The sequence below is a fragment of the Haplochromis burtoni genome, unplaced genomic scaffold (genome assembly GCF_018398535.1).
Source record: "Haplochromis burtoni strain Fernald_Lab_line unplaced genomic scaffold, NCSU_Asbu1 Contig_216, whole genome shotgun sequence".
Taxonomy (NCBI): Eukaryota; Metazoa; Chordata; class Actinopteri; order Cichliformes; family Cichlidae; genus Haplochromis; species Haplochromis burtoni.
In genome coordinates, this window is record NW_024582577.1 from 540,786 (window position 1) to 558,528 (window position 17,743).

The 17,743-nt window shown below is 39.6% G+C and overlaps 3 protein-coding genes across 5 annotated transcripts in view; 2 read left to right on the plus strand and 1 right to left on the minus strand.

Moving 5' to 3' along the window:
* Nucleotides 1-4,236, plus strand: part of zgc:77784 (uncharacterized protein LOC402947 homolog) — a 74,537-nt gene extending 70,301 nt beyond the window's left edge. Inside the window, exon 26 of one of the 2 annotated variants that reach the window (XM_005937889.3) lies at nt 128-4,236. In XM_005937889.3, the coding sequence (XP_005937951.1) occupies nt 128-139 (12 nt within the window). In that variant the 3' untranslated portion in view covers nt 140-4,236. The remainder of the gene's footprint in view (nt 1-127) is intronic. The other variant, XM_005937890.3, reaches the window with a different exon arrangement.
* A 2,475-nt stretch (nt 4,237-6,711) lies between these two features.
* lim2.3 (lens intrinsic membrane protein 2.3) lies at nt 6,712-9,629 on the plus strand. Of its 2 annotated transcripts, none has more exons than XM_005937891.1 (5): nt 6,712-6,876; nt 7,520-7,712; nt 8,978-9,127; nt 9,216-9,350; nt 9,426-9,629. In XM_005937891.1, exons 2-5 carry the CDS (start codon nt 7,538-7,540, stop codon nt 9,485-9,487), a joined length of 522 nt encoding a protein of 173 aa, XP_005937953.1. In that variant the 5' UTR covers nt 6,712-6,876; nt 7,520-7,537; the 3' UTR covers nt 9,488-9,629. The 2 variants fall into 2 exon arrangements, with proteins under 2 accessions (XP_005937953.1, XP_005937954.1); XM_005937892.3 differs by having other exon boundaries at nt 6,731-6,876; nt 7,524-7,712.
* A 255-nt stretch (nt 9,630-9,884) lies between these two features.
* hspa8b (heat shock protein family A (Hsp70) member 8b) lies at nt 9,885-14,806 on the minus strand. Its single transcript, XM_005937893.3, has 9 exons — nt 14,442-14,806; nt 12,753-12,962; nt 12,463-12,668; nt 12,116-12,268; nt 11,445-12,000; nt 11,126-11,328; nt 10,835-11,033; nt 10,522-10,754; nt 9,885-10,429 (listed from the first exon to the last, which is right to left on the minus strand). The coding sequence occupies exons 2-9, from the start codon at nt 12,955-12,957 to the stop codon at nt 10,244-10,246; spliced, it is 1,941 nt and encodes a 646-aa protein (XP_005937955.1). The 5' UTR covers nt 12,958-12,962; nt 14,442-14,806; the 3' UTR covers nt 9,885-10,243.
* Nucleotides 14,807-17,743: the final 2,937 nt, after the last annotated feature.

A 17,743-nucleotide genomic window follows, 5' to 3' on the forward strand; every position in this document is an offset into this window, starting at 1 on the left:
CTCAGCTTTCAAAAAGATAATTCAATCATTCAGGCTCGTGCTTGTTGTAAACTGTATTTAAATGATGCTGATCTGTGCAGTCATACACTGTTGTCCCATTAATCTTTGTTGTGTCTTTTCTTTCCAGAATCTCATGTAGACAGTCGCCGATTACGCCATGTGACACCGTCCATTTTTCCTCCCTGATTTCCCGTCTTGGTGAACCATCAATCTGTTGCCATGGTATCTGCTGAAAAACTGAAGACAAAAGGGAACGTGTCGAGGCTTGCCATCTGCCTTTTCACAAACTATTTCTATTCTTTTTTTTTTTAAATCTTATTTTATTGGTTTAATCTTTATTTTTTGTGATTTGCGTTACTCCTCCTCTGTGTATATAGACATCTTTCCAATTTTTTTAAAAGATATGGTTAAATATATTACAAAAATCTGCAGATCTGCGGGAAAATATTGTATTTTTAACAAATTGTGAGGGTGGGTAGGGTTGAATCCAAGTATTACATTGTTGTACAGCTGATTATTGAATGTATCTTCTGTTTACTCCTGAACCATCAAACCATACTGATGGGAGACGTCACGAGGCAGATAATGTGCTAATAACCCATCATGTCGGTGTGCGTGCGCGTGCATGTGTGTCGTGTTTGTGTGTGCTACTGTTTTTTCTGTAATCTTTGTGTGACTGTGTACCGTGGTACTCCTGTAGATCACCGGTGTGTTCATTTTTAAACCGACCAATAAAGCATTTGTTAGAAAAACGTTTCCATCCATCTCTGAGTTATACTGAATGATGGTGATCTGTGCACACTCGGCCCTCTTTATGTGCACACATGAGTGAGCGTTGATTTAATGCCGTATTTTTGCTTTTCGATAACGATATCCACAGTCATCATTAAAGAGTCACCAAACTGTGTTTAACGGCCAAACTCATAATGAGTATTTGGTAGCGAAAGATCAAAATAAAAACCTTATTAAATCCAAGCGAGTCTGAGGGGTTCATATGAGACAAGAAATTTACCATGAAGTTAAAAAGCTATGCTAAATCAAGCATGTAAATTATTAATTAAACAGCACACATTTTCTAAATGTTTAAGTGGAATGAAATGTGTGCTTTCTTTTGTTCTTTCTCTCCAGGACGCAGGAGCTTTGCTGTGTGATACAATAGTATCCCGAGAAGACTGCTGCTGTGAATTGGCTTTGTGCAAATAAAATAAATTACTAACACCTGCAAAGCTTCTCCTCACCCTCACCTGTATGTTGTGTTTTACTTAAATTAGTACATCTCAGCAGTACTAACACAGTAAACTGAGGTGGTAAACAGTAATATATGCACTAATCAGTAAATAACAATACACTTGCATTTAGTTTAAAGCTGCTAATATGGGAATGTTTGTGAATGTTTATCTTCAAGATTACTTGATCAAACTTATAGATGGAGCTGGATTGTGGGACTCTCAACCATTCTTGGTACAGCTGCAGTAGGAAAAAAAGAGGTTTGGGAGCGCAATAACCAAAATTATTGCAGCGGTGTGAAATGAACTTGATCTCACTGCCTTTGAAATGGTTGATTGAAAAATGGGGATCAGGTTTGTGCGACTACTCTTAGTTGATGCCTTTAAATAACTGTGGAGCATCAAGATGATGACAGAACAGCAACAGGATTGCATGGGATCCATTTAACAGTTACATGAAATCTGTTTGTGGTATTATGGCAATTGACATCTGTTGCTGTCTACGTGCACAGAAATTTGCATTAATGTGAATTCTGCAAAGCAATGTAACTGCAAAGTAACACAGACCACTTATTTTTATGTAGTGTATGAATATTACCAATTAGGGACCAGCTGAGTCAAGTCCCCAATTGCCAATAGACACGTTGCAGATAGGTTGTGTTCATCGGTATAGTCTGACTCAGTGAATGTGTTGGCAATCCGTCTGCATTTATAAATAAGATGGCAATTAGTCGCAAACTTCTCCAATCTGCCTGAGAGCAACTGCAGTCGGTCCAAGTTAGACTGTAATTGTTTACACAGAGGTTGCTTCCCACCAGGCGACCTGTGCAACCTCCAATCAAAAATGATCTCCCATGAGCATGCAACACCCTCAGCCTCTGGGTAAACAGTTGGCCACTGCAAGTATTTGCAAAATGCTGAAAGAGTCAATGCAGTAACCAACAGCACCTGCCGACTTTTCCTAGTTCCTTGGAGGTTACTGCCCTACTTTTTCTCTAGTGTGACTAGGCCAGTAATTATGGCTGTAGGCTCAGGCCACTGGAGGAACTCCAGTGCACTGAGAATTTCTTAACTCCCTTTGTTTTCCCTATGAGGCTGCTGCATGTCATTAACATGTTGTGTGGTGTGCATTATTGTCCTGTTTGCTATATGTTGTCTCTTTATGCTTCTCTTACCTTTTATCCCCTTTGCCTTATCCCTTCATTCCGTCAGTTCCTGTTAAAGGACAGTTCTTTCTCCCCACTGTTGCCAAGTGCTTGCTGACTGAATTCAATTGTTCTCAATTTAGCCTTGTTTATACACAGCTAATACATAACAACAGTCCTCTCAAGGTTCCTTAGAAGTCTATACATTGCTGGGCTAACCTTGTGAACTATAAAAATAAATTCGAACCAAACTGAAAGAAATCATCTTGGACTTTGTATGTTTAAATAATGATTGATAACGATTAAAGACACCCTGAATAATTTAAACACAACCATTTTGTAATGCAAGCAATGTGATCAGGAGAAGGTTTTAAAGAGCAGAGTGAGGAAAAAGGAAAATGGCGAAATGTCCCTGAGGTTTGAATGAACTTGGATATTGTTATATCATGCTCCCTGTAAAATGTCTAATACTACACTGTGTGTGATTTGATGCCTTCTACGGATTGCAGTATTCTGAAAATGCCTGTTTTTGAATGCGGTTTAATGAGCGGAGGAAGCCTTCATCTTTCTGTATGTCTCCTGAAACGTGACAGCAGCGAGATATAAAAGGCTTTTCCTCGTGTCTGCACCGTCAGCTGCTGCATGTGCCTCTTTTGTGCAGATCTTATTAGTGGAAGCACTACAGTGTTTTGGCAGGGAGACAGTGGATGGCGTGGAAAGCGAGTTGGACTCCATTGCCTTCGGCAAATACATGCTGGGTCCCACCAGGCTAGGATGATAATGGTAATCCGATGCAATTTGAATAGGTTATGCAATTTAGAAGGGTTCGACAAATTTATGCTTTTAGCCCTGTTGCGTGGATTAGGGTCTGTGTGGTTTGCTGACCCCTCCCACACGCACACAGGCTCAGTTTGTAAAAGAGACCACTTCACATGTATCTAAAAATGTACAACATTATGTCGACAGTAGATTTGTCATTTTTAGCTGTAGAACGATACTTTCCCTTGTTGGAAATGTAGTTCTCTCTTCTCGTCTATATAAAAAAGTGCACATGCATGATAACTACAATATGAACAACTGGAAATTGGAGCACAAAGTGGCTGTGATGTACGAGCAAAAGTAACCCGTCTTGAATAGGGACTGAAGATGAATTTGAAGAAGCTTTCCCAGAGTAAGGTAAAAACAGTTTAAGTGTTTAGACCTGTTCATGCATCAATGTGTACACAACAGAGTGCTTTAGTTAACAATAGCGAACACTATTTTTTGTATAGGGGATTTTTAATATGTGAAGGGCAATAGTAAAAATCCAATCAATGTGGGATTAATTGTCACGATCTGCAGGCGCACATCATGTATTTGAAGTAAGGACCCAAAAGCGGACAGTAGGACTAAATTTAGCCAAAGCAAACCACATTTTAAGGCTGCACAAAATCAAACAAAACACAAAACAAAAGGCAAAGACTTTCACTAACACTAAACTGGGAAGAAACTAAACACTAAGGATGTGAAACATGAAACCTGAAGCTGAGAACGTGGAACATGGATGAGACACATTGGGGGAGAACTAACGATCTGGCAGAGGACAAGAGGAGACTGGGAAGAGACACTGAGTGATGACAGCGAAACAGACAGCTTAGCAACGAGACAAGACTGACTTCACAGGGAGGCATCAATGACTAACACAGGAAACAAGACACAAGAGGATGGGGAACAATGAGGGAGGAATTATTCTAACACAATGTATAACAGAAGAAGACTAAATATACCAAGGGGAGAACTACAAGAAACAATATACACATTACACAACCGTAGGATTCATAAGCAAACAAAACTAGAAAACCCACTAAAATCAAAACACTGGGTCACAGACCCGGGACTATGACATTAATACATTAACCTTACTTACTGTATGGAGCATTGGATACCCAAACTGCAATGTAAACCTAATATAGGTAGGTAAGTTAGTGTGCATTTAAGAGAAAATTAAGAGTACAGCACATTGGTATATTTCTGTAAGTCAAAATGCAGCTAATGAGTCAGTGTTTGTTGCAAGATTAAATAAAATGCACCACCTAGTGGTAATAACTGAGTCAAGCATGTGATGGCCTTTGACTCAGTTATTACTCAGTTACTATTACTATTTACCTTTTCCTTTACATGGTTCCCAGTAAATGCTCGAGAACTTAAATGTGTGAATGCTTTTTGTCAAATTAAGATTAAATATAGAGCAGGTCCACTTGTATTTATAGCAACTAAAAGTACAGACATATTAGCTTGTTGTCCTTTGAAGCTCATTGTCAAGGGGGATATGAAGATAACTGCTGCTGTGCTACTTGATTGAAGATGTCACAGCAGCAGACATGTTAGTACCAACACATTTAACATGGGTTCAACCTTTGAGTTTTATAGATTGCATTAAAACCTAAATTTGCTCTGAATAAACATAAATATGTTAAAAAAGGGGTTTGCGTAAACCATAATAAAATGATTGAAATGCAAACAGTCCTCAAACAAAATATTTCATAAATGGATTTTATCCTGTTCTTGTGCTACCAGTGGTCCTGTGCAGGCCAAGCTCACTAATGAACAATGCTGAACCAGGCTGCTGAACCAGGCTGCTGAATCCATTTTCATTGTGTACACCTGTGTGTGCTCTAAATGACCTTTATGGAAATAGCCAGTGACTCTGACTAAAGAAATTAAATAAACACCTTTACATAAACTCCACCCACTTATTTTCTTACACATTATGCTTAAATAAATTCCATCATTGTTCAGCATGACTCAAACTATTAACTACTGTTAATTAACTACTATTGTCATGTTTTTATAGCTCTGTTATGTGGGCTTAAACACGATTTGGATACACCAGATGGGACAGAGCTGAGATTGATATAAAATATGATTCAGTTTAAGGAAGTTAAATTGTTTAGATCTTTTTTTATTATCTTATGTATTTTATCTTGTTTATTTTTAGAGAGATTGTGCTGAGTTTTTAAGAATTTAGGCATCTCCTCATGGGCCTAAATCTACATGTACATATCACAGTGTGACAGTTTCCCTCCTGTCCTTATAAAAAAAGTTCAAAGGTTTTTTTTTTTATTGTGTTGTGAATAAGTAACCGTACCAATAAATAATTAGTTGTGTGCTACGTTAACGTCTGCCTTCACTCTTTCCACATTGGACACCTGCTAGGTGTAACTCTTGTTTGTCTTTTCTGAACTGAGTGGTTTCTGTCATATTTCAGACCTGCCTCCAGAACAAAGTGACTCGGTGTGCATCACAAGTTATTAAGGGTGGCTACGCCTAACTGGAGAACCCACTGGAAAAAGCCTGAGACCTATTTTGCTTTTTGGCCTTCATTCGATACTGAGGCGTCAAAACACACCATCAACGATACAGGAAAGGAAGAGCTAAGACAAGAAATATGCCAGACTTGGGATGACTTTGCTTTGCTTTACTTATTTATTCCAAACTCTTGGAAAACGAACTCTTCATAATTGACCCTCTGATTGTGCTCCTGATTAGAAACTCATCTGTCCTGACTCTTTCAACAGTAACACCTTTTCGTATAGAATATGCTACACTATCAAGCAACCGAATGAAATATTAATTTCTGACACGCAACCCTCTCTTTTACAGCCCGCTCTTTCTGCCAGGTGCTACAGCAAAGATAAACCACCTGTGCTGCAGCTTCTTCACCCACATTATACAGTTTTATTAGCCACACTCATCACGCTTTCACGGCAACTGCATGCATATGGTCCAGCAATTTATTTTGTTTATTTCATCTATAATTAAATGAATTCCTCTGGGCTCGCTAGTGCTAAATATATATATATATATATATATATATATATATATATATATGTGTGTATATAAATTTATTTAGATGATCATAATTTGTACTTTCAACATTTTAGTGGAACTAAAATGATGATGAGATGGTTGATTTATCATCTATGTTATGAGCCTTATAAAAGTTTTTGTGAGTTGTACAATTTGAATTTTATGAAAGTCTATATCGAAGAGAGAAAGAGCCCAATATTTATTAAAAACAAAACTTTAACATGTGAATAATGGGCAAAATGATTTACCAAAGTCACATTACATAATTCAACACTGCAGAGGATTCTGTTTCTACATTTTGCACTATGTTAAATAATCTCTCTTTCAGCAGTACTATGGTTGAGCAGCGCAGGCCACGGGTTTGCTGTGTATGGTTGTGGAGCGTTTTGAATTAAAAGCCCTGTGTCATCAGTATTGCCGAGATGTGCGCAGCGCTTTAACGGTTTTGTATTTTCAGCAGATTCCCTAAAACACAAAACTCATCCTCTGTGATTGGTTGTGGCTCAGCATGCTCCATTGTTCCGTCAGCCCGTTTGTTCGCTTGGTTTCCTATGCACAAACAAAACTTTCCTGCCATCCTGGGCAATATTGGGCTCCTCCGTGCTTTGACAACCCGAATTATTGGAATCTCTGACTTTTTCTAAGGGGAGCAAGAGGTATGTGATCAATATGGAAACACAGTGCAATTAACTGTATTTTGTATGGAATAAGAAAGTCCTTTTTAGTGTTGTTTGAATTGAGTTCATTGGGTGAATCCTTGCTTCTCTTAAATTTCAGTTCAATTAAATTTAAAACAGAGTGGAAAAGCCCACTTTATATAAAATATTTAAACAATATGCCATGTGTTACGGATGCACCACTGAATCTAGATGGAATAAAATTCCCAAGCTCGTGTGCATCATTTACACACTGTTCACTGTACCATGTTTGGCAGACTTGGGTATAATTTAACATAAATATATCTGGCTTTGAAAAATGTTTATCAGCCCTGCATGTGCTCTTAAAGATATAGACACTTCCTGATGCAGCAGAGTTAGAGGTTAATGATTTGTCAGATTGAGCTTGCTGCTTGTTCATGTCTTATAAGACGGTTCTTTTTTTCTTTTTCATATATATGCAATCAGATCTGTCGATAGCTCCAGCATCGCATTTGTGGCATGCCGCTGAATGTATTTAGATATTGTTTTATTCATGCCCACTGTTACTCCTCTCTGTAACAGGAAGTACTTGCTCTAATTGGTATAGCCGGGGCTCAGATGTGGTGGTGAGGCCTTGACCTGTTTTTTGTCTACGTGTCAGTCAGTGTTTTTTGGCAGGATGTACAGCTTCATGGGAGGTGGGTTGTTCTGTGCCGGAGTTGGAAACATACTCCTCATTGTCTCCACGGCAACTGACTACTGGATGCAGTATCGGCACTCCAGCAATTACATGCACCAGGGCCTGTGGCGGTACTGTGTGCCTGGGAAATGCATGACACATACAGACAGTATTGGTAAGACCTGCTGGTTGTCTTACACTGCATGTCTACAGACAGGCATACCCTCATTAATACGTCTTAGTTTGCTCACAATTAGTCCAGAACCTTGATCAACACTGGAATACTTCCCCTCTCTTCTTTATGGAGTATGGAGAACCAAAACTTCCAAAATAAAATAAAATAATATATACTTTGGTGTTACAAAAAACGATGAAAAAAATAAAAATTTCTTTGTTATTTAATCAATATATTTTGTTAGTTCCAATCTTCACTATGGTTACTCCCTTTAGGTTCATGGGTAGGGATGACTGAAACTTAAAAACCCAATCTGAAAAAACAAACAAAACAAAATGTAAAAATAAAAATTAATTAATCAATAAAATGAATAAATGACTCACTGACTAAAAAATATCACAGTAGATGAAAAAATAATACATATAGCCATTAACTAATTGTAAAATGCCAAAACATTTATGCTTTAAATAGCACCAGTAATTATTTATCTCTAAAATTAAGTGGTTAATAACATTTATTAATGAATATAGATACATTCATTTTAAAAACATTTCCCCTTTCCTTTTTACCTCTGTTTGGATAAATATAAAATTATTTGACTTAGAAACCCACCCTGAGAAAACATCACATCTACACTTCTTTATGTGCACTCATAAAAGCGTGCACAGTCCAGACAAACTGCTTTATTTGTTGGCAAACATTTCTGAACCTAGTGTTGATCGACAAATAAAAAAACTCCCTGAACCCACAACATATTTTGATGTTTGGTAATAAAGTAGGAATGCGGGGAGTGATGTAAAAAGAGCATTAAAAATAAGGGAACTATTTCAAAATTGAAAATAATATAATAAAGATGCGAAAGGCTTGCATTGAATTATTTATTCATTTATTCCTGGCTTTGGCACTTTCAGTCCTCCATACAGGGGGACTGCGAAATTGTGCTTCCACCTCAAGTAGGTTGTGAGTCACACTAGTGGCACAGATGTTATTAGGAAATCTATTTTTGGTGGGGAGCCTGTGTGTGAGATTTCTTCATATGCTTTTATTTGCACCAGCAACACAACATAAAACAGCTTTCCATTTTCTCTCTTACTTCATCACATTTTTTGACATGCTCTAGATGGCAAGCTAGATCTGTCTCCTACATTAGGACAAGCACAAACACAGGCAACATATAACTTCACAAACTGAATGTGTAACAAAGAATAAACATACTTCTAAAGTCTGCATTTATTAAGCCTGGCCTGTCTCGCTCTGGCTTACAGCATACTGGGATGCCACCCGGGCCTTCATGATCCTTTCCCTGCTGGCTTGTTTCATTGGCATTGTGATTGGCGTCATGGCCTTCATCCACTACTCCTCCTTCGACGGGTTTGACAAGACATTTGCAGCTGGCATCCTCTTCTTTATCTCCTGTGAGCTCCTCACATGCAGTCATATACAAGCTTTCCTGGTATAGCAGAGAATTAGCACCTCCGGTACTTATGCTATCTTTTTGTGCAGGCTTCTTTGTGTTGCTGGCAATGGCTGTGTACACAGGGGTGACGGTGAACTACTACGGCAAACGTTATGGCAGCTGGCGATTCTCCTGGTCCTATATAATGGGCTGGGTGGCAGTGGTGCTTACGTTCTTCTCAGGTTTGGATCTCATGATGCTTTAAGTGTTATGTGTTTTTTATTTTTAACTGAACTATTTACCCTACCCTTTTTCAGGTATCTTCTACATGTGTGCCTACCGGATGCACGAATGCCCAAGAAACTCTAACTCGCGCTGACCTGCCGAACACTTCAACATATGTTCTCACACGTGTACCAGCAATGGTCCATAACCTGCGACCAAGAGGAACCAATACACCCCCATGAACTTTCCAACATCTTAAGTAGTCACGACTAAGCAAAATAAATGAGAAAAATGTTGTTGCCTGTCTTGTCTCTGCTCTATTATTGTGCACACTATCAGGACCAGCAAATAAACTTTGATGGTAAACTACCCACAAAAACACAAAGGAAGCCTTGAAAAACTACAAGCATGTCTGCTTAGTCATCGGCTTTGATGCAGTTTCAGATTTAAACGTGCAGGCTGAAAGCCATGCCTGAGAAAACACTCCATAGTGCTGCTCAATTTCACAGAAAAGCTTTGAGGTAATAAATAAATGACTCGGAAATCATGAAAATATTTCATTTGGTTTAATTTAGCTAATCGTTGTGCAATAAACAACAGTTTTAGCTTCATATATCAACCCAGAAAAACACTGGGAATGCAAATGTGAACTAAACTCAAAGGAACTTCACTTCCAAGAGAAACTGTTAATCAATAAAGTCACAGTGCAGATACAGCCTTAAGCCTGGCATACAAAACAAAGTTAAAAAAAAAAGAAGAAGAAGAAGAAAGTCAAAACAGTCAACAGAGAATGGAAGTTAATGGTTTTGAGTATTTACATAATGCTGCGATAACATGAACGGTGTTACTCTCACACGAACGTTTCAAGAACAAAGGGAACAGGCTCATGCACATCTGTTCAAGCTGCGGCTTAGTCGACCTCCTCGATGGTGGGGCCGGAGGATCCTCCTCCTCCAGGAGCAGCACCACCCCCGGGGAAGCTGCCGGGCATGCCCCCTGGAACCCCACCTGCACTTTGGTACAGCTTGGTCATGATGGGGTTGCACAGCTTCTCCAGCTCTTTCTGCTGATGTTCAAACTCATCTTTTTCTGCCGTCTGTAGAGAAGTAACAAGAGGGAGTCAAATGCAAGTTTATTCTGAGCATTTGTTTTCAAGGTTTCTAATCACAGTTCAGCACAAACTCATACCTGGTTTCTATCCAGCCAGCTGATGACCTCGTTACATTTATCCAAAATCTTCTGTTTGTCTTCGTCGCTGATCTTGCCCTTTAGCTTCTCATCCTCCACAGCGGACTTCATGTTGAAGGCGTAAGACTCCAGACCATTCTTGGCAGAGACCTTCTGTCTTTGCACATCGTCCTCAGCTTTGTACTTCTCAGCTTCCTGGACCATGCGCTCGATGTCCTCTTTGCTCAAGCGACCTGAGTAGCAGAGCAATAAGATGGCTTAAATGCAAAGAACTCGATTTTCACAATCTGGATACAGTTTACTTCCTAGTTACCTTTGTCATTGGTGATTGTGATCTTGTTCTCCTTGCCGGTGCTCTTGTCGACTGCAGACACATTCATAATGCCGTTGGCGTCGATATCGAATGTCACCTCAATCTGTGGAACCCCACGTGGGGCTGGCGGGATTCCGGTGAGCTCAAATTTCCCCAAGAGGTTGTTGTCTTTTGTCATCGCTCTTTCACCCTCAAACACCTGATGACAAAACATCAAAAAAAGCATTTTCAATGTTTCAGTCTTACATTTTAGTAAACAAATGGAAGAGGGGACTGAGGTTGTAGTTTTACCTGAATGAGCACACCAGGCTGGTTGTCTGAATAGGTGGTAAAGGTTTGGGTCTGCTTTGTGGGGATTGTGGTGTTTCTCTTGATCAGCACAGTCATGACTCCTCCAGCAGTCTCGATGCCCAGAGACAAGGGGGTCACATCCAGCAGCAGGAGATCCTGCACATTCTCAGATTTGTCACCTGCCAAGATGGCTGCCTGCACAGCTGCAGAAAAAAAAAAGAAAAAAGAAAAGTGAAATCAAGTTTTAAAATGTTGCTCATTAGTAGCTCTGTAGTGCAAGACAGTTGTTGTTCTATTTCTAAGCACACAGGGGCCATACCTGCACCGTAGGCCACTGCCTCATCAGGGTTAATGCTCTTATTGAGTTCCTTCCCATTGAAGAAATCTTGCAAGAGCTTCTGGATCTTAGGAATACGAGTAGAGCCCCCCACTAGCACAATGTCATGGATTTGGGCCTTATCCATCTTGGCATCACGGAGAGCCTTTTCCACAGGCTCCAGGGTTCCTCGGAACAGATCTGCGTTCAGCTCCTCAAACCGGGCTCTGGTGATGGAGGTGTAGAAATCGATGCCCTCGTACAGAGAGTCAATTTCAATGCTAGCCTGAGTGCTGGATGACAGGGTGCGCTTGGCCCTCTCACATGCCGTGCGCAGACGACGCACCGCCCTCTTGTTGTCGCTAATGTCTTTTTTGTACTTGCGTTTGAACTCGGAGATGAAGTGGTTCACCATGCGGTTGTCAAAGTCTTCACCGCCCAAGTGAGTGTCACCCGCTGTGGACTTCACTTCAAAGATGCCGTCTTCAATTGTCAGGATCGAGACGTCAAATGTGCCGCCGCCCAGATCGAAGATGAGAACATTTCTCTCTGATCCAACCTAAAAATGTAGCATTTAATCGTAATTTGTAGATTGTGGATTTACTACATTTTTATTTTTTTTATTCAGACAAACTTTAGGGCTTTCTACACAACATCAAAAAACTCCAGCATACCTTTTTGTCCAGGCCATAGGCAATGGCAGCAGCGGTGGGCTCATTGATGATACGAAGGACATTAAGCCCAGAAATGGTCCCTGCATCTTTGGTGGCCTGGCGCTGAGAGTCGTTGAAGTAGGCAGGCACAGTCACTACGACACTTGTTACCATCTGGAAATTTTAATAAGACTATCAATGAGAACTGTGATGAGCAGGGTTTTTTTAGTCAATTTTAAACCAGGAGGTATCTAGGCTGTAAAAGTAAACATGACACAAGCAGTGAAGTCTGCTGTTGACATTTCTGTGTCTTGCTGGGAAAGAGAGACTTAAAATAAAAGATTATAAATCTTTTTGCTCAGAAGTACCTTGCCAAGGTATGCTTCTGCAATCTCCTTCATTTTAAGCAGCACCATGGAGGAGATCTCCTCTGGGTAAAACGTCTTGGCCTCACCCTTGTATTCCACCTTTACTTTGGGTCGTGAAGCATCATTGATCACTGTAAAGGGCCAATGTTTCATGTCTGACTGGACAACGCTGTCATCAAACCGGCGTCCAATGAGACGTTTGGCATCTGGGAAGCAATAAAGGATTAATACGCACAAATATCAAAGCTCATCTTCTATTCTTGAATTTTCTAGGGGGAAAAAAAGCATACCAAATATTGTGTTGTTTGGGTTCAAGGCCACTTGGTTCTTGGCTGCATCCCCAATCAGCCTCTCTGTGTCAGTGAATGCAACATAGCTGGGTGTAGTCCTGTTTCCCTGGTCATTGGCAATGATTTCCACTTTGCCATGCTGAAAAACTCCTACACAGGAGTAGGTAGTGCCCAGGTCAATACCAACTGCTGGTCCCTTGGACATGGTTCCTGAGAATAAGATCATTATTTATAGTTGTTAATCACAGACTGGCACTAAAGTGACAGTGTGGATATGTGGCAGATGAGTAACTTAAGCTCTAAGCACTGGTGGGGTGGGGATACCATGATGCACTCTTGTAGTATGGGGTAATGAGGCTATTATCAGAGTCTGAGCTGTTCAAACAAATGGTTTCAGTGAAAGTTAAGTCCACCACACCTGTTACTAGGCCTCCTCCTTTCTGAGAACTTGGTATTAAGTGCCTTTATTACATTAACAAGGAACGACAGGAAAGCATGGGCCTCTTCCAAGAATAAGGTATTTAGACACCTATAATCAAAATCAAAATTTTTATCTCTGTGTTTTTAGTGTGCAGACTGCTGTTGGTCTAACAAGAATGCGCCATCCAAAATCACCTCTAGTGGCCATTACAAGACACTAATATTCTATATTCTGTTTTATAATCTCAAAAATATAAACTACAAAAGGGATTCTCTATCAATACATTTCTGAGTGAAACTATGTGGAAAATGTTGGGAAAACAGCTAAATAGGAAAAGCCATGTTTACTGTTGCTACAGTAGCAGATTACCAACACACTGTAATGATACCCTAATCTTAAACCACATGGGAGGTCATTATAACAAACTTTTCATGCCAGTGGGTGGCTGGGTTCCTCCTGTGGGGCATGCTGCCAGTAGTGGTGCAGCAGAAATGTGGAGACTGGCAGTTTGATAAGAGCCAGGGCTTTATGGCTTGGGTTAGCAAAAAGTAGAGCTGATTGATATATAAATATATATATATATTTGGACTGTGGTTAACAGTGGGTTGATTTTAGCTATGCTTTATTACAGTCCGCATGAACATTCCTATATTGATAAAGATAATGACGGGTAGGTTTTAGCTTGCATTCTTAATTTGCAAAATATGACAACTTATACAGGTGCTTGCTTTGGATAATGCAAAGCAACTTTATTTGCAAATTGCACTGACTCTTGTTTATACTGATGTGCTTCGCTAACACTGTTTATGGACACTGCATTGCATTTGTTTTGGGAGTGATGATGGGAAAGAGTGACTGTGCAGCAGCAAGTACATGCCAGTCTATCGGCAGCAGTGCGAGTGGGCGTGCCCTTTCATATTTCAGAAGCCTGCGAACTTTCTGGATCTTTCTTCCCACTTTATGTAACTTTAACGCATATTAGAAACTTCATCCCGACCGTTTTGAGTAAGACGGAACATGCAGCAGCAGTAGCAGTTTATACCTGTTGTTTGTCATTTTAACTGTCAAGCATCTTATCGGTTAAGCTACACTTAACATGCATACTTAAGGATGTGTGGCAGTAAGATAAGCCTAATAACAAAACAACAGCAACAAAAAGCAACAACTAGCTTAGATGTTACCTTAAAACACTGCAGCCGTTAATGATGTTAACGTGACGCTAACCACTTGACGTCAGCATGCCACACGCTTCTCCTCTCTATACTCACCTCTGTTGTTTTCCTACTGTGGCGCAGGTTGCCTTTGCCCTGAGTGACTGGGTGTGACGGGTCCTGGTTCCCGCTATCAGTCACTAGTGTGTGTGTATGTGTGTGGGAGCGGCCGGACCTCCTCAATATCATTCCCACTCCGAACTCTCTAGAACACAGGAGGAGCGATGCTGGCCAATCCTCTCCCGTCAGTTTCAACTGCCTCGACCAGCGGTCCAATTAAAAATACCGTCAGCAGATTTCCAAAGCAGTTGCTATCAGGAAAATACAGAGAGTGAAAAAAAACAACAACTAAAGTTGAAGTTTCGTTTCTAGCAATTACTAGCAAACTCACTGAGGAGAATGATCCAGCAGTGCCAAACAGTTTCTGGATTATTCCACAGGTTCCCGCCTCAGGTACTCCTGAAGGAGTTATTTTGATTGAGTGAGTTACCTGATATGGCGACCTGGGCAAAAGTGACCTTGTAGGCAGCTTTTCCCTCTTTGTTCATTGTGGAAAATTTGCTAGATTTAAGCACACAAACTTGCTATCTGTAGTCTTTGTGTCATTATAAAATCTTTCGGCGTTACAAATATTTCTTGGATTCAGTTATACCTAATTCAGCCATTCACACCAACTGCTTAATTTCACTGCTTAATTTCACTGGTTGATTTTGCAGCATTTAACTTTTCAAAGCAAGCTTAATTTTTAGATCCTAAAAAACAGATCTGACCAGACCATTGCATTAAACTTGATTTAGACTTCTCAAGGAAAGCTGTCATTGACTCATGAGGAGGTACTCTTCAGGTTGTGTGGAAGGTTACAGCAAAGGGTTAAAAGGAGTTTCCAGTTACATCACAGGAAGCATAGTTTATTAGACATTAGGCAACAAGTGCACTTGTTGCTCAAAAAGCACACCAGTACTATAGCATTATATACACAAATTGTGAAATACTACCATTTTACCTCAGACGCACAACTAGGCACTGCTCTGTAGTGGTGCGCTACTGCGATCTGATACTAAGCGAATACTTGGCCAGTATTGCCAATACCAATACGGATACTTCTAACTTATAAAAGTAGCTTATGTAGAGAACAATGTGTCATGACTTATGAGATGAATCATCATCAGTTTTTTAGATTCTATAGACATTTTAATGACCACTAAATAACAACAATATTGACAATTGATCAATCCATCCACCTCTACTGCTCCAGATGAATAGGCCCTCTGAAGTTATTTCTGCCTCCTCAGATGTGGTCCCCACTCTGCCACCAAGAGTTCAAACTACCCCACTGGCATACTGATATATGTATGAAATCTGCTGGGATACAGCTTCAACTCCTGGATGAAACAATGAATTTCCCCTGCTGCTGCATTCTCTTTTTCTTAATTTTCCTGTTTAGAAACATCAATACCTGCTCATCATCACTCAATGTCAACTTTTGGGGGACAAATTTGTGTATATATGCTACATGACAAGGTCAACATTTCTTTCCCCTCTCATAACCACAGACATCGAACATGCAACACAATGCAACCTATACATACACCAGTACAATTACACAATACAGTAATACGATTATGCTTGCAGCTCATAATGTTTATTATATATATATACATTTAGAATCAGAACATTACATAAACCTGAAGGAGTCAAATACATTTTAAAAATCTTTTGGCGTCTTTTTGGCACTGTATTTAAAGTTTTAATTGGTTTTGCACCTGCTGCCACAGGATCATTAAAGTCTGCTTCCCAATCATTCTAGACCTGCAGCCCAAGCTTATTTCAAAAGGGGCATCTTTGCTGACCTTGCACCAAGATTCTGGAATGATTTCCCAAGTGACCTCAGAAATACATCAACCTTGACTGTCTTTTTTTCCAAGCTTTTGAAAGCATTTGTTTTAGGAGTCTAGGCTGTGGTTGTGGTATTTTATGTAAATAGTATGCATGTGCATAGCAAGAATTTTTAATAATTAAAATATAATAGTTCCTAAAGTCCAGCTGCCACATAGTTCAGTTTCAATGTCCATAAGTGACAGGTGCCCCTTAAAATGTTGTCCTTAATTATTTTCCTGTCATCTTGAACATTTCAAGAGGACCATTCTCCTTGTTTTAGTTTAGTTTTACTTAACTAGAATAAGTTTGGTCTCAGTGCTGGAGTCCTTATCTGAACAGGAGGAGTGCACAGCTTATCAGAGGGCCTTATTGTCTCCAGGGTCCTGGGCATGTGTCCACTTTGCCCACATAACAACACAGTGTCCTGTATCTAGTTTATATAAGCCAGTTACATAAGCCAAAAATATGTGGCTCGTTAATGGATGAGATTGTCACAGAAACCTGAACTTGATTACCTGATAGAAGAGCAATTAGCAATAGTTAAGAATAGTTAACGTCTTGCATGAGCTCTTAAAAACAAAAACAAAATAACAAACCCTTCAAAGTATTGCATGTATTTAAGAGGGAGTTAGGAAGTTGAATTAAAGTAAAATACAAAGCACTAATAAACTACAATAATACTACTCATATCTGGTCTTCAGATCTGGTCACCCTACTGCAATGTTGGATTCAGCAAAAGAGCTGTCACTCAGTTCCACAGGCAGTTTTTCCACTTGACTTACACTCACACTATTAAATCCCCCGTTGCCCAAAAAGCCTTTTCCTAATAAACCACAATGAGAAACTCTGTCAGTAAAGTGCACACAGGACACCTTTGGCTTAAATGTTTTTATTCTGAGTCTGTGAGCTGAGCAGAAAATCCCTGTGGATACTATGACCCAAGACCAGATGGTCTTAAAACACAGCAGAAAACATAGAAACTAGAAGAAGTTCTGAGGTGATGTGTCATTTCATATTCAAGTTTTTCAAAGTTCTCATTAAAGGTAACCGTTTTTAAGTTTGTTAAGGGGGAGGTATTTATTTTTACACACAAATTTTGAAGTAGGTGACATCAAGTTAGTACTATTTAATCATTTGATTAAAAACCATCATAAAACTAAGTATTTTAAAACTATATTCACCTGGTTAGAGTTTACAAATTATACATTTGCATAGAAAACATATGGTGACTTTACATTATCTTCCAGCTCTTAACAGTATATACAGTCATGGTAAGAAAAAGAAAAAAAACAAGCACACCCATTCTCATTCATTTCTGAGGTTTTGAATTGAACATGCCAGGTTCTGGTTCAGTGACATGTCTGAAAATGAGGTAAAAACAAAACACGACATATAACATCATGTCATTCATTTATTTAACAAACCCTAATCCAAAATGCACAAGTAGTGTGTATAGAACCACCATCAGCCAGAATAATAAC

Bases quoted from the DNA above. Each gene is read 5' to 3' on its own strand.
- lim2.3 (XM_005937891.1), top strand. From the start codon at position 7,538: ATGTACAGCTTCATGGGAGGTGGGTTGTTCTGTGCCGGAGTTGGAAAC. The intron at 9,128-9,215 runs GTGAGCTCCTCA...CTTTTTGTGCAG, and splicing joins CATCCTCTTCTTTATCTCCT to GCTTCTTTGTGTTGCTGGCA. The intron at 9,351-9,425 runs GTTTGGATCTCA...ACCCTTTTTCAG, and splicing joins GGTGCTTACGTTCTTCTCAG to GTATCTTCTACATGTGTGCC.
- hspa8b (XM_005937893.3), bottom strand. From the start codon at position 12,957: ATGTCCAAGGGACCAGCAGTTGGTATTGACCTGGGCACTACCTACTCC. The intron at 11,329-11,444 runs GTATGGCCCCTG...TTTTTTCTGCAG, and splicing joins GGCAGTGGCCTACGGTGCAG to CTGTGCAGGCAGCCATCTTG. The intron at 11,034-11,125 runs GTAAAACTACAA...TTTTGTCATCAG, and splicing joins AGCCTGGTGTGCTCATTCAG to GTGTTTGAGGGTGAAAGAGC.